The 14,820-nt window shown below is 43.2% G+C and overlaps 1 protein-coding gene across 1 annotated transcript in view; it reads right to left on the bottom strand.

Annotated features, from left to right (window-relative positions):
- LOC146805380 (sodium/hydrogen exchanger 2-like) overlaps positions 1 to 14,820 on the bottom strand; it is a 588,486-nt gene that overhangs the window by 202,968 nt on the left and 370,698 nt on the right. Inside the window, exon 4 of the mRNA XM_085622598.1 lies at positions 9,300 to 9,517. Coding sequence (XP_085478724.1) covers positions 9,300 to 9,517 — 218 coding nt within the window. The remainder of the gene's footprint in view (positions 1 to 9,299; positions 9,518 to 14,820) is intronic.

Raw genomic sequence — 14,820 nt, 5'->3', positions numbered from 1 at the left:
TGTCTTAACCCCTACTCACTCTTCCTAGACCTCCACCTGAGAATGCCGTGATGCTTTTATTCTGTTCATGTTTCCGTGCAATTTTTTTTTACTTTTAACTTTCACTTTTCTGTTCTCTGCTTGTTCCCCATGGTATGTGCTACTTCTCCCACTGGGTTTGTGGTAGACATCAAATAGCACACTGTGACCTGTTTTTAGATTTGATTTTAGATTTTTTTTCTTTTTTTTAACATTTATTCTTACAACTCCAGATATACTGGGAATTGTAAGGTTTTTGTTTTTTGTTTTACCTTGGCCCGGTGTATCTTTTCCATGAAAATCAACCTATTTTCAGAAGGCTGGCATTCTTCAGTTTAGAATTTACCTATAATGACAACATACTCTCTCTTACAGCTCAAACACGTGTTTATGAGGTTAAAAGACTGTGAATGAAGGCAAGGATGCACGAGAGGCAGAAACGTGTGCAAAGCGAATTACATATTTCCACATGAACGCATGGTTATGCATCACAGCTGCATAAATAAGGAATGCATGCCCTATTTTGGGACCCCAAAATTATGAGTTTAGGTGAGTTAAATCAAGAGAATGCACCCTTTCCTGTGATAATAACATCAGATTTTATGGGAAAAATCTTGAAAAGGTCATCAATTTTGAAAACTTTATCCTAAACAATCTTTATTATTTTAGCATTTAATTGCACTTAGGTGCCTAAAATAAAGTGATTTGGAGAAAAAGTGAGTACCCTTCAGAATTAGAATACATGTTTTTTTCAGTATTATTTTTAAGGCAAGGTGTTTATGACAGTTGCTTTGCATTACTCCTTGTGACTTGTTTTTGCTCCTCGCTTAAAAGGATGTTTGTCTGCCATTCCATAAGGTTAACTATGATGATGCAAACCAATAGAGCAAGCTTCTCCAACGAATAGCTCTGGAGCTACGAGTAGCTCTCCAGCTGTCTGTAAGTAGATCTCTGTGCAGTCCAGCCTACTTAATCAGACATGTTTGTTTGGTTAAATTAATGTATGTATACTAAAATTGAAAAGCGTGTATTCGAGACGAAGATGTGTGCATTTTCAGAACTCAAAAAGCTGATGCTTAGAGAAAAACAGATTTCCAAAATACAGTTGAGCTCATATTTGAGTGAAAAATCATGCAATATTACCAATTTCACCTTGCTGACCAGGGCATTTCAGCTCTGGCTGTCACGTGTTACCCACGTGGGGACAGTTCAAATTGAAAATGCCTTTTTTCAATACTGCTAGCAACGCTGCTTGATGCAGTGAGGTGATCACCGCTGTTAATCTTGCGTGGGGTGGCCAGAAATGTAATCTTGTTTGACATGGTCACTGGTGGAACACCAATAACGGTAGCTCAGGATGCTTTTCATTGAGCATGAGTGGCTCTTATCAGAGAAAATGTTGGAGAACCCTGTAATAGAGTCACACAGCAGACCCGCTACCAACCTGCTTATTGGGAATATTACTGAAAAATGTAAACTTTTGCAAACGATTGGCAGTTGTATTTGAACAAAATAAGTATGAGACCCTGTAAAACTTTCAATAATTTCAGGCCACCATCAAATTTGACATCAAGACCAGTATAATTCTCAAACTATTCATAGCTATTTTGGCATAGGAACATATTAAATGGCTTCTACTTAAATTTGTCTTTCGATATTCAGACCTTTTTGGAGGCTTTTAGGGTTTTGATTGGCAATGTACTACTGCTGGCAAATTACTGAATAAGAATACACTAACAGCAACAATTGTGTTGGTAAAAAATATGCATTTTGCACATCAGTTACTACATCATGCAACCTGTAGCTGTGTTCATAGAAGCCTTTGGGGTGGCCCCTTGCCCCTTCCCAAAGGACATCACATGCCCTACACAACCTCTTTCATAACTCGCTGGGGGGCATGCAAAAAGAGGACATCAGCTAAATGAAAAAATGGCTATCTGATAGAGACATCTAGCCGCAGATTCCTTACCTGTGAACTTCCAGGCGTCAGGCTGGATCCCAAATATTTGTGATGGCGGTACACCTGTGCGTCAATAGATGGCGTCGACAGACTTCGTGTGACGTCACAGGCGTCGGGTTCATCATAATCGTGACATCCGCATTGTCTATATAGGCACCAACCCGGTGCACTGACTTCAGTTCTTTTCTTTCTCGCCAGCCAGTGCAGATCCGTTGAAGAGAGCTACCTCCTGACAATTATTGACAGACCTTTTTTGACTTTTAGTCAAACTTTTTGGTGTGTAGAATGGTCGGTAAGAAGACCTCGGGGTTCAAACCATGAGGCGCCTGTCACTGCGCCATGTCGGACTCAGACCCCCATCTGGTATGTTCGTGGTGCCTGGATGCGACCACAACCTGAAGTCGTGCTCCAACTGCCGGGCCATGGCGTTGAAAGCTTTGAAGGAGTGGTCCCTAAAGCTGCTTGCGGTCCAGTGCCACCGAGATCTCCCCGGAGATCTAGCTCCCGGTCTCGGTCAAGAGGAAGGTCCAAGCACTTCTCTGGGGGATCGAATTCTTCTTTCTCCCACTCAAAGTCATCGAGGTCAGGTAAGAAGCACCAAAAAAAGTGCAAAAAGTCTAAGCATGCTTCAACTTTGCCCTGTCCGTCACCCGACGACGGAGGAGTCTCTGCATTTGAGGCCCCACTCTATGAAGTGAATGTTGTCGGCTCTGTGTTTCTCCCTCTTTCCGGGGCCGGTAGCAACCCCTGCACAGTTAAAATAATTCCATGATTCCATGTGTACCATATTTGGACGGCCTGACCCTCCTGGCCTGCCTATGGGCACCGCAGGCTCAGGAGAAGGAGACCCTGTGGGATCTGTGCCTCCGCCGCTGGCACCACGGGCTCCTCTTGGATCTCTTCCTGGGTCTGGACCAGCGCCGGTTGTACCACTTTGACCTTCCCTGGCACCCCGTCTGATGCCGAGACCCTCAATGCCACCGGCACCCCGCGGCATTTTCCCTATCATCATTCTGAACGACATAGAGCACACAGAGCTGGCTGGGCATCCACAGACGCCAAGACCAGTGCTGATGGAGCCGTTGGGCTCCATGTCATATCCTGTGCCTTATTCTGAAGGGCTAGGACTGGATGAAGATTGGGAGTGGTATCTATATCCCTTAGAAATCCTGCTTTACAATGAGGAAATGGACTGGTACGAGGACATGGGTGATGCCAGTACATTGGACACCTCTCCAGAGCCTGGCATACTGTCTCCGCCTAACCAGGCTATGGGGAGGGGGCTTACTTTGCCATGGTGACACGTAGGGCTGTGGAGCTCTTGGACCTGCAGCTTCATACAGTGTCGGTCTAGACTAATGTCTTGACGGAGGTCCTGCAGACTGGTGTTTCCACCTTGGAACCCTTGCTGCCCTTTAATGAGGCATTGACAAAGGTTCTACTAGGCACCTGGTCCAAGTCCAGCACAGGGGCTCCTGTGAACAGAATGATCGCCCACTGCCAAAACCCTGCACCGGGCGACCCAGCTTTCCTCTCCATCCACCCACCCCAGAGAGCTTGGTGGTCCAAGCCTCTACTTCCCATAGCACATTCCCTTCCACACCCCCAGACAGGGAATCTAAAAGGCTGAACAGCTTTGCTAAGAAAATCTTCTCTTTCACTAGCCTAGCATTGTGGTAGGTAAACACTGCATGTTTCTTGATCCGTTAATCCCATTTGCTATGAGAAACGGATGCACAAGTGCTGCCAGAAGTCCCTGGGGAGGCCTGAGCAGTCCTTTCCCAGGCTGTGGCAGATGGGAGAGATCTAGCAAAGTTTGCCATGCGTTGTGGCCTAGACACAACATACTCGCTGGGTAGAACGATTTCCTCAATGGTGGCTGTTAGGCGCCACACCTGGCTGAGAACGTCTGGCTTCTCGAATGATGCCCAAGCCAACCTTATGGACATGCCCTTTGATGTCCCTCCTCTCTTTGGGGACAGGGCGGACTAGAGCGCTTCAAGGAGTCACGGACCGCGGCCAAGTCCATGGGCCTCTTAACGTCATCCTGGCATGTGTCTGGCTTTCACTCCATTCATGGCAATGGAAGGGGCTTCCAACCATGCCAGCCCTACCCCAGCCAGAGGACTGTACAAATTCTGCAACCTCGGTGTGGCCGTGGATGTGGTTCACCCCAACCCTGCAGGTAAGGGAGGCCAGAAGTCAAGTCAGTCCACAACCCCTTCCCCCTCTTCCTCCAAACCTTCTTAGTACGATCCTCCCAGATTATATGTGTCCAATCAGTGGCAGGATACGCCATCACCTCCACCACTGGCGGGATGTCACCTCAAACAGGTGGGTGTTGCAAATAGTCAAAAGGAGCTACTCCCTCCCCTTTGAGACTACCCCTCCCTCCATGCCTCCACCTTACGATCATCTGATGGAGGATCACCTTGCCTTACTTCACAAGGAAGTCAAAACTCTCTTGGCCAAGGGAGCTATAGAGAGGGTTCCCAGGCCAGAAATAGGCTGTGGTTGCGATTCCCGTTATTTTCTGGTTCCAATGAAGGACAGAGGCCTTCGTCCTATCCTTGACCTCAGAGACCCAACTACTTCCTCAAAAAAGAAAAGTTCAAGATGCTCACTCTTGCTCAGGTCCTGTCTGCCCTGAACCCAGGAGACTGGATGGTATAGTTGGACTTGCAGGATGCCTATTTCCACATTCCCGTCCTGCCTGCCCATCACTGCTACCTGCGGTTTAAGGTAGGCATGAGCACTTTCAGTTTACCATGCTGCCCTTCGACTTCACCAGTGCCCCTCGGGTGTTCACTAAAAGGATGGATATGGTCGCAGCCCATCTGCGGAGATCAGGGGTTCTAGTCTTCCCCTATCTTGATGACTGGTTGTTGAAGGCAGGCTCGTCCCAATCATCTCCCACCTCCAGACTACAGCGAGCCTCCTCCATTCGCTGGAATTCACTATCATCGTGCCAAAGTCACACCTCACTCCCTCTCAGATGCTCCCTTTCATCAGAGCAGTCTGGACACTGAGCAGTTTAGGGCTTATCCTCCTGAGTGGCGAGTCCAGGATATTCAGACTTTCATACTAATGTTTCACCCTCTATCCAGGATTTCGGTGTGAATGACACTGAGGCTGCTGGGCCCCATGGCAACTTGCATTCTGCTAGTGGATCATGCCAGATGGTACATGCAGGAACTGCAGTGGGACTTGGAGTTCCAATAGGGGCAGAATCAGGGGAATCTCATTGACCTAATTCAGATATCAGAGGGCACTGCAAATGATCTGCAGTGGTGGATGACAAACCGTAATTGTGTCAAAGGCAGACCGCTTTCTCTTCCCCAACCATATCTTACAGTGGTGATGAATGCATCACTTCTGGGATGGGGTGGCCATCTGGGAGAAGTGGAGTTCAGAGGACTTTGGTCTCCGACGGAAGTCGGGCTCCACATCAACTTGTTGGAGATTTGTGCGATCCGATTGGCACTGAAAGCCTTCTTACCATCACTCAAGGGGTGGCTGGATTGAGTGTTCACAGACAACGCTACTGCCATGTGGTACTGCAACAAACAGGGTGGGTGGGGTCGTGGACCCTCTATCAAGAGGCCCTGTATCTCTGGACTTGGATGGAACAATAGGGCATGTCCCTGGTGGTTCAACACCTGGCCAATTCCTTGAACGCCAGCGCAGACTAACTCAGCCATTGGTGCCTAGCAGATCACGAGTGGAGTATCAATCTGGAGGTGGCGCACGGTGTCTTTCAATAGTGGGGAGAACATTGGTTAGATCTGTTCACCTCCCAAGAGAATGAGCAATGTCAGCAGTTTTGTGCGTTGGAGTTTCCAAGGCAACTCGTTTCGTCTCGATAGCACACAGGCCTCCTGCACACCCTAACGCCCACACCAATCATGTTCAGAGTGCTCACAAAGATCAGGAGCGACCGGGCCCAAGTCATTCTTGTGGCTGTGGACTGTGCACAGAGAGTTTGGTATCCCAAGCTTTTGCAGATGAGCATTGATCATCCGGTCAGGCTGCCCCTTTAGGAGGATCTTCTGTCACTCCACCGAACCTGTCCATCCTCCACCTCCTTGCATAGAGATTAAGCTGTGATAGTTTACAGCTTTTGACCTTCCTCCCAAAGCCTGTGAAGTTGTTCTGGCAGCCAGGTGACCCTCCACAAAGTCAGTATACGCCTATTGATGGCAAATATTTTGTAAATATTGTACATAACAGTCTGTTTACCCCCTGTTTGCCTCTCTTTCTGACATTCTTCTTTTCATTCCTTCCTTGGCCCAGCAGCTGGCACACTCAAGGGTTACCCTTCAGCCCTTTCTGCTTTTCTTCAGTTTCCAGATCAACCGTCACTTTTAAAATCACCTCTTGTACAGAGATTCTTGAAGGGACTTACTCATTTGTTTCCCCCTTCAACCTTTATTATGCTACAGCTTCTTTTTTGCCTAAGGTGGTGACACCTTTCCACCTAGGGCAATCGGTCACCTTGCCCAACTTCAATGCTCCTCCGTATTCTTGTAACAAAGAAGAGCGTCGCCACCATCTGGACCCAAAAAAGAGCGCAGTCGTTCTACCTTGATCGCACTAATGAGTTCTGGGTGGATGACCTCCTCTTTATAGGGTGCTTTGGAGAAAAGAATGAATGTGCTGTGCAGAAGAGAACCATTTCACATTGGGTCATCCTCTGCATAAAGATTTGTCATGCTTTGGCAAAGACACAGCCTCCTGAAGGCCTTGGAGATCATTAAACCAGGGCTAAGACAGCCACCACAGCCCTTCAGCGTGGGTTCTGGTTCCTGACATCTGCCAGGGGGCTACGTGGGCATCCCTGTAAACGTTCACCAAGCATTACTGCCTAGACAATCAGGTCTGAGTTGAGGGCCTTTTTGGCTGTTCTGTCCTACAGGACTTTTTGGTTTAAAACGTTTCTACAGTCCCCCCTCCGGGGATGGTATTGCTTGGTTATCTGTTTACAGGTAAGGAATCTTTGGCTAGATGTCTTTATCAAATGGACATGTAACTTACCTTTGGTAATGCCTAAACTGGTAGATACATAATCTAGCGACAGATTCCTTACCACCTCACTCATCCCCACCACACTGCGGATCAGTTTTTAGTGTCAGGGCTGTTTCCCTTCAGGGCCCTAGTTGGTTTAACACACCAGAGTCAGTCACTTCATGGCTCTGCACTTCTGGCATGGAAAGTCGTGAAAAGTACTGAAGTCAACACACCGGGGTGGCACCAATATAGACAAATGTTCGTCACGACGATGATGAAGCCAACAACTACCACATCACGCTGAGTTGAACGACTGCTATCAAAAATCTTCCAGATCCATTCTCACGCCAGGAAGTTCACAGGTAAGAAATCTACGGTTAGATCATATCTCTACCAGATAAGGCATTGCCGAAGGTAAGTAACTTGTCCTTTAAAGCAGAAGCATGAAACAGAGCTTCTGTCAATGTCTGGGCAGGTTTTGCACAGTTTCATCTGTTTTTGTCAGTGAATTATTTTCTAACCCATACCAGGTTAAAACCAACCAACACGCAGTACCTGTACCTACTGTCTTACTAAATCATTAGCTGCCCAGACACCACCCTTAGCAACAGATAGGCTGTAAAGAACTCTGTGAGTATGCCTATAAATTAGTTGGTTGATTCTTGCTTCCCCTTGCTTTCCTTACAATAATTCAAAGGCAATACAATTAAGATAAATTCTACATTTACATGATTGCACAACTGCATTGAGATATTTTCTTGTTAGTGTTGAATATATATTTCATACGACACCAGTCCTAATATTGCTAAAAGAGCACATTCACTCATAATGGGCCAGTTTGTTGTGTCTTTAACTCCTGTAATCAGCTTGTTTATTTACTGTTCATGAAGAAATGTCAATAACACATACATGAATGACTAAATAAAACTTGCAAGTGAATTTCCTATGATATGATCATTGATGAAGCGGAAAAGCTCCTTTATTCTTTAGATTAAAAAATGCATCTGGAAGAATGTGCCACTTGTATGTATTAAACGTCTATGTCCTCCAGTATCAGGATAGTTTACTACACATGTTCTCAATTGTGGTAATAATGATCACTCAATATCTGGGCTACAACAACATCATTATTAGTGTAGTTTTGTGGGCCACTTAATAAATGTGCTTCTTAATCCAGACTTGTAATATAGGACAAAATATTTTGGACATAAATCAAAAATGTAATCATTCATTCAAGCAGATGTTTATTGAGCCCTGTTACATAGTTAAAATTCATGTTGGATGAAAATGAGTGATCAGGCATGTGTAAAGAGTGAAAAAACATACTGTCATTACTAGACAGGGGATCTCAGTCATACAAGTGGTGACCAGAAGGGATATCTCAGTCCTGCAGCAGTGATTGGCAGAGAGATCTCAGTCATGTTAGTAGCTGGAAAGGCTTGAGGAATACTCAAAAAAAGGTGAAGAATTGGCAAATATAATTTTAATGTACATAATTTTGCTAGTTTTGCGAGAACATTCGTAAAGCAAAAGCCCAGTTCAGAAACAGTAAATTGCGTCCTGTACAATTTCACATAGTTAGGAGCATGGTATATTTGGAAACCTTTTTCAGATAATTCTAGCTGTGCATGCACTATATTCATTGTACATAGTTGAATGTCTCACCAATTTGTTGCAAACATGGCAGAGAAAAGGCACACTTTGTTCCCATGCATAGAGAAAATAAACAGAGCATATTGTCACATTTTAAGGTCTGCATGACAGCCTGGGTAGGTTTAGAGAAAGAGAGATCTGTCACATAACTCACTTGGTGCCCAATGGGTCTAGGTGAACGTATACCAAGATGAAGCCAGTGCCTAATTTGAGCTGGCGGTTGTAGTAGGGCCCACCTGGACTGATTTTTTGGGAATGAGACTTGATTTTATCTTATGAGAATTTGACCCAGAACAAAAGAGTCAAAGGCAGAAAACGGGGAAGGAGGAAGAGAATAATGGAAAAACAGTCAGAAAGGGAGACAGCAGGAATGACATAAAACCTACAGGAGTGAGATAAAGGGACAGAAAGTGTAGGATTGTAGACGAAAGAGGCACTAGATGGCTGGTAGACTAAACACCTTGTATTCGTAAAACCCTCATCTTCAACAGCTCTAGCCGAGGCTTCTGAAAAAAACTTTGGGCACCTGCGCTTATTCTGTTTCCAAATTAAAAGTTGGATGAAGCCACAGGTCAGTGGGTAGCCAGGCTCTGAGCACCAGATCATACCTCAAATCACACAAAAAAAGTTCATAACTGCATTTAGCAGCAGCAGTGCTTACCTACTGCGCGCCAAATCAAGCAGAAGATCAGGGTGAAGCAGACAAAGGCCCAGTTCCACTCGTGATTCTTCCCAACAGTGGACACTCCCATGAAAATGAAGATGAGGGTCTCACTGACACTGCTCAGCATCTTCATAAAATATTTTATTGTTGTGTAGGATTTCTGAGAAACATTCTCTTCCACATATTTGTTCATAGTCATGGCACAAGTTGTAATCCTGGTGGGCAAAAACAAAGTTCTTAGATTTAACATTCCACATGTTATCCAAATTAGATACCATTTATTTACACAAATTAGACTTTATGGATGAAACGTTGTAATGAGTTATTGGGGGTTAATTTTCTAATCTATTTCCTGGTTAGATTGCACAGGATAAAGAAGACAGTTGCACAGCAGCAATTTATTTGATAAGAATATTTTAAAGAATCTCTGGTGGGAAGGTTACATCTGAGGGAAGAATTATGTCAGGCTTTGGGAAAAATCCACTAATTACTTCACCGAACAAATAATCAGCTGCATTCTCTGCCTGCAAATAATGAAAACTACAGATTTTTCTATCACTGCATTTTCTAATTTGATAAAAATGGCATTTTCAGTAAAAAGGTTGACGCGTCTGATGATTCTATTATTTCTCAAGGCTGTAAAGCTTGCGGACTACTGTATGATTCACTATTGGGGCGTATAACCTTTCCTACAATTTCCGACTTCTTGTATTTAAAAAAAAAAAATCAAATTACTTCCAAAAACGCAATCACGCTGAAACCCCCATTAATAGCAATTGTATTTTTTCTCAAGGTTGGAATGCTTGCGGATTACTGTATGATTCACTACTGGGACGTATAACAGTTCCCACAATCTCAGACTTCTTGTCTTTAAAAAAAAAAGTTAATTCGATGAACACAATCACATTGAAACTCCCGTTATTAGCAATTGTATTATTTCTCAAGGTTGTTATGCCTACGGACTACTGCATGAATCACTATTAGTGCATAAAACATTTTCTAAAGTTTCAGGCCTCTTGGTTTTTTTTTTATTGAAGTTGACTCGACAAATATAATCACATTGGAATCACATGTATTAGCAGATATGGCCAAGTAGGGCACTCACATGTGGATAGAAAGTATGCAATAAAACAGTTGTAATGAAAAAAGGAAAGAAATTAAGAAATAATGTGTTCCTAAATTCAGTGATTGCAGTGAGCGAATAATTGTGTGTGGATGGATAAAAGTATGCTTTCTAATGAATTTATTGGGCAGATAAATATCCACTTATTTGTGATCCATACAGTATCACGGGCAAAAAAAGTAATGCAAAGGTTATTTATTGAAAAGACGTTTTTAAAGGGAATTTTTGTCAAGGTGCTCAGAAGAGAATGCAACGTGTTATAAAAAAATATAGCTAATCCCCCCAGAAACTTAAGTCGAAGAAAACTTATGATTACAACACAAAACTTAAAACAACTGAAATATGCTGCGCATAGTGAACTACGCTTGCCAACGCACTGTTCATAACTTCACATATGAGATGATGTCATAAATGATATAATTATAGAACGTAAGTAAAGACATAACATATAATATCACCATTGATATATTTCATGACATAGCTAAAGCAGCTGTGGGCTGGGTGTCAGCACAAGGCCTTGGGTGTCATACATTTTGACTACACCTTCGAAGTAGGAAACATCTGCACATTTCAGCCTATGGCTAGTAGGCCTAGGTTTTCTGATTTTATGCAAATACACGTTGTAAAAAAACAAAATCTACCACGTCCCTTCCTATGACGATTTTGTGTTCCAGGGTGTCCTTGTGTTGGACATCGAGAAGCATGAAAACTGGTGGATGAGAAGGCTTGCACCTTCCTGTCATATTGCAGGTTTGCATATAGGGACAGTGTAGGGCAGTGAACCTCAAAGTATGGCCTGGGGGCCGCTTGCGGCCCTCTTGGCCTTTACATGCGGCCCCCCTGGTGAACAGCAGCATGAGGTGCTGTTTAGTTGCTGAGCACTAATATTCAGAATTTATTTTTAAATAAACAAGCAAGCATTTTTTTATCTGCAAATAAATACTTGCCAGTTTATGTAACATTTATTTAAACCTCTTTACACAATCCCTGACCCACCCAGACCCCCTACAACCACCCTGCTGGCATCAGTGCGGCCCTCGGTCACACCACAGACCGTACTTTGCGGCCCCTGGGCAAATGTTTGCGAGTACCCTTGGTGCAGGGGGTCGGGCCCTGTAGAATGCTAGTGGGTGGGCCATACAATGTGCGTGGAAGAGGAACAAGTGAGTCAGGCCATTTAGCAATCTTTTTGCAGCTGCATTGGGGGAGGGGCTTAGAGCAAGAGGCAGGGCACCGCACTGCAATGTGGTTTCTGTTACCCAGAGCATTCCTTTGTGGCAATAGAAAGTGTAGCTGACTGGTACAAAGGATCCAGAGATGCTACTACTCGGTTGTTTAACCTATGGGAAGTTATGTAATTTATGTAGCTTCCTCTTTTTAAAAATAAATGCAGAGTTTGACTACGCCACTTTGCGCACACCTACCCAGGGCCTGAAGTACTGTTAGGTTAGGTGTATCGACGATGCTCTGAAACCAACTCTTCTTTGGTGGCTGTAAATAGCAGAATTCCTTAGGCCTCAGAGGCCTCTGTGGAGATAAGGAAAACTTTCTCCCCTCCTCTGGATTGTACTTACAGGAGCATGAGGGTGTTCAGAATGTGACAGACCTGTCAGAGCTCTTACTCTTGCATGATATACATATGAGATGCCACGCTGAGCTCCCAGACTCAGTACACACACAAAGGGTGGAATTGTATTACAATTAGTGTTTATTAATTGTCAATAGATAATACATTATATGAATGGACATGATATTAATATTACTTAGCTCACCAATTATCAATATTATGATAGTGAATACAATAAAGAGCCCAATCATTATCCATCACAGGTTGCTGATCAATAAGTCTATAACTCCCCAGTTGCCTTGCAGCATCATATTATTATGCTGTTTGTTCCCACGAGGGGATTCAATTAAGGCTGTTGGAATTCAGCATATTCCCCAGGATTTGGTTTCTGTCTCTGTCCCTTACTAACTAGGGAGATGTATTATGACCTTTTCCCCAATAGCATTCCTATGGAGCTTGTGGGGGCCTTCTCACTCCTGGCCCTGTATCTGCAACATCTAGAAGAACCCAATGCTTCCCTTTGTAGTATTTGTCAATATTGCCAGAATTTATATTTAGAACCCTGTTAATGCAAAGAAATTGAGCTTTTAGCAAGTTCTTCCTGCAGTAAAACTGTACCTGTTAGCTGTAGCTGCCTTGATATCTAGTTGCAGAAATTTAAAAAACTTCCTTCACCTTAAGAAGCTAGAATAGGCAGCATGTGGAAATACGCACACACACCGTGGAATATTATTCAGTCTGCTTGCATAACTAAGGCAGGTCTCTCAGATTAACCCAAAAAAAGAGTGCTGGTGGGCCCCACCAGCAACCACTGGCTCAAATTGGGCACTGTCTACAGAGTGTTGTGTATTATCGGCATCCATCTGAATCATAGACCATGGGTGTGTATTATCCATGCCACAGTGACCACATAAGCATTACCTAAGCATTAACTAATGAGGGAGAGAGTGCTGAACCTGAGGGACTCTTCAAGGCACAGCTTTCAGATAACATCTAAATTGAACTAGTTGAGCACATTGGACCTTGCTGGTTATAAAGAAAAGTATCCAAGCTAGTACGCTATCTCTTACGCCTGATCATGTAGTAATAGCATTTGCTTTCTGTTGTCTAGAATTGCTATTTTATACTCATCTATATGTGGAAAACCGAGACAAATAGTGAAAAAGGATTCTTTTTTTTTTAGATATTCCTGGTTCTGCTGGGTAACAATAGACTCTGTGACGTTAGCTGAGAAGAGAGACTGGAAATTGGCCTATAGTTGTTAAGAAGCTTGGGCTCTATTGAGGCTACCTTTATTAATGGGATCACAGTTGTGCTTTTTAAAGGCTTGAGGGTATGCGCCTCTCTGTAAAATCCTGCTATAAAGGCTGGCCATATCATAAAAAATGGTCTGGATGTTATGAGGGTGCCTGGAAGGATATCATTCCTAGACCCTGAGGGCTTGAGCTAGCATTCAGTCAATGTCCGTATGTGATATTAGCTCAAAAGATTGTCCGAAGAAATATCACCCAAAAAAATATCAGTGTTGAAAATATCACCCAAACAAATGTCAAGGACACAAACAGGCTTTTCATACTTTATATGGGAAGTCAAAAATATCAACAACAAAAATACAGTATCGTCAGAAAATAGGTAAGTATATTACATTTTAATTCTTATAAACGATATTAATTTTAAAACATATTTTAACATTACAAATATTCCATTTAAAAAGCATAATTTCAAATATAGCCTATAACTTACAGACAAAAATAAAAAATATACACTTTAGAATAATTGTAAAAAAACATAATCTTAAAACAAATATAAACTATAAATCGATAATAAAAATGCTAATTAAAACTAGATATTAAAAAATAAATGATGCAATAACGTTCAAATAAAAGAATAAATAATTATTACTATAAAAATAGAAATAATAAAAAAACTATTTACATTAAATTAACTTTTTAAATTAAAACAAAACATATTAATTAAATCAATGAAAAACATCCTGTACAATAATTAGACTTGGAGTCCCACTCCAACCTTGCTAGCATAGGGAAAGTGTTTGATTTTAAAGGGGTAAGAGTTTCTATTCTCACTCCAGTGCAAGCAACAGTAAAGAAAGTGTTGGACATTGTACGAGTTAGATTTACTAGTCCCACTCTGAGGTAGACAACACTAGGGACATTTTTGGACTCTGAAGGGGTTTGATTAACTATTCCACACCAACCTCAGGAACAGTAAGGAAGGTTTTGTACTGTGGAGGAGTCAGAGTTACTATTCCTACTCCAACATAGGCAACCATAGGAAAAGTGTTGGATTTTGAAAGGGTTAAATTTACTATTCCTACCATACCATAAGCAACAATTGTTGGACTTGGCCCTTCTGGCAGGTTCACCCCTAAACTTTTTGCTTTTATTGGTGACTTGGTGATAATGCTTTTTGGTTTCTGCGCACTTTCCCTGTGTCCCAGGGTAAAGTGCGTGTGCACTCTGAGTGCATTTGTTGAGATAGGCCTGCCCTCCCATAGGAATGCATGGGGAATCTATGTGTCCCTGGTAGTTCCTGATGCGTGGGGTGTGCAGGCCCGAGTTTGGTATGTGCGGACTCGTGTGATCGAATGCTTCGCAATGATATATAATGCGTGATTATGTCATGTTCGGAAGTGCCACTTCTAGGAGTTGGCATATTAGTGTCAAATGTGCAGTGACTGCCTGTCGCGTGATTGGCTGGCTGAGGTCATGTGACGGGCTAGGGAATCCCCAGAGTCAGGAGGAGTCACCCAGTGGTGAATAGGGAGATCAGCACCTAAATGAGTGGGAGGAGGACACCTGGGTCCTGAA

This window comes from Triturus cristatus, chromosome 8 (assembly GCF_964204655.1).
Source record: "Triturus cristatus chromosome 8, aTriCri1.1, whole genome shotgun sequence".
Lineage (NCBI taxonomy): Eukaryota > Metazoa > Chordata > Amphibia > Caudata > Salamandridae > Triturus > Triturus cristatus.
This window is presented reverse-complemented; position numbering and strand designations above follow the sequence as displayed.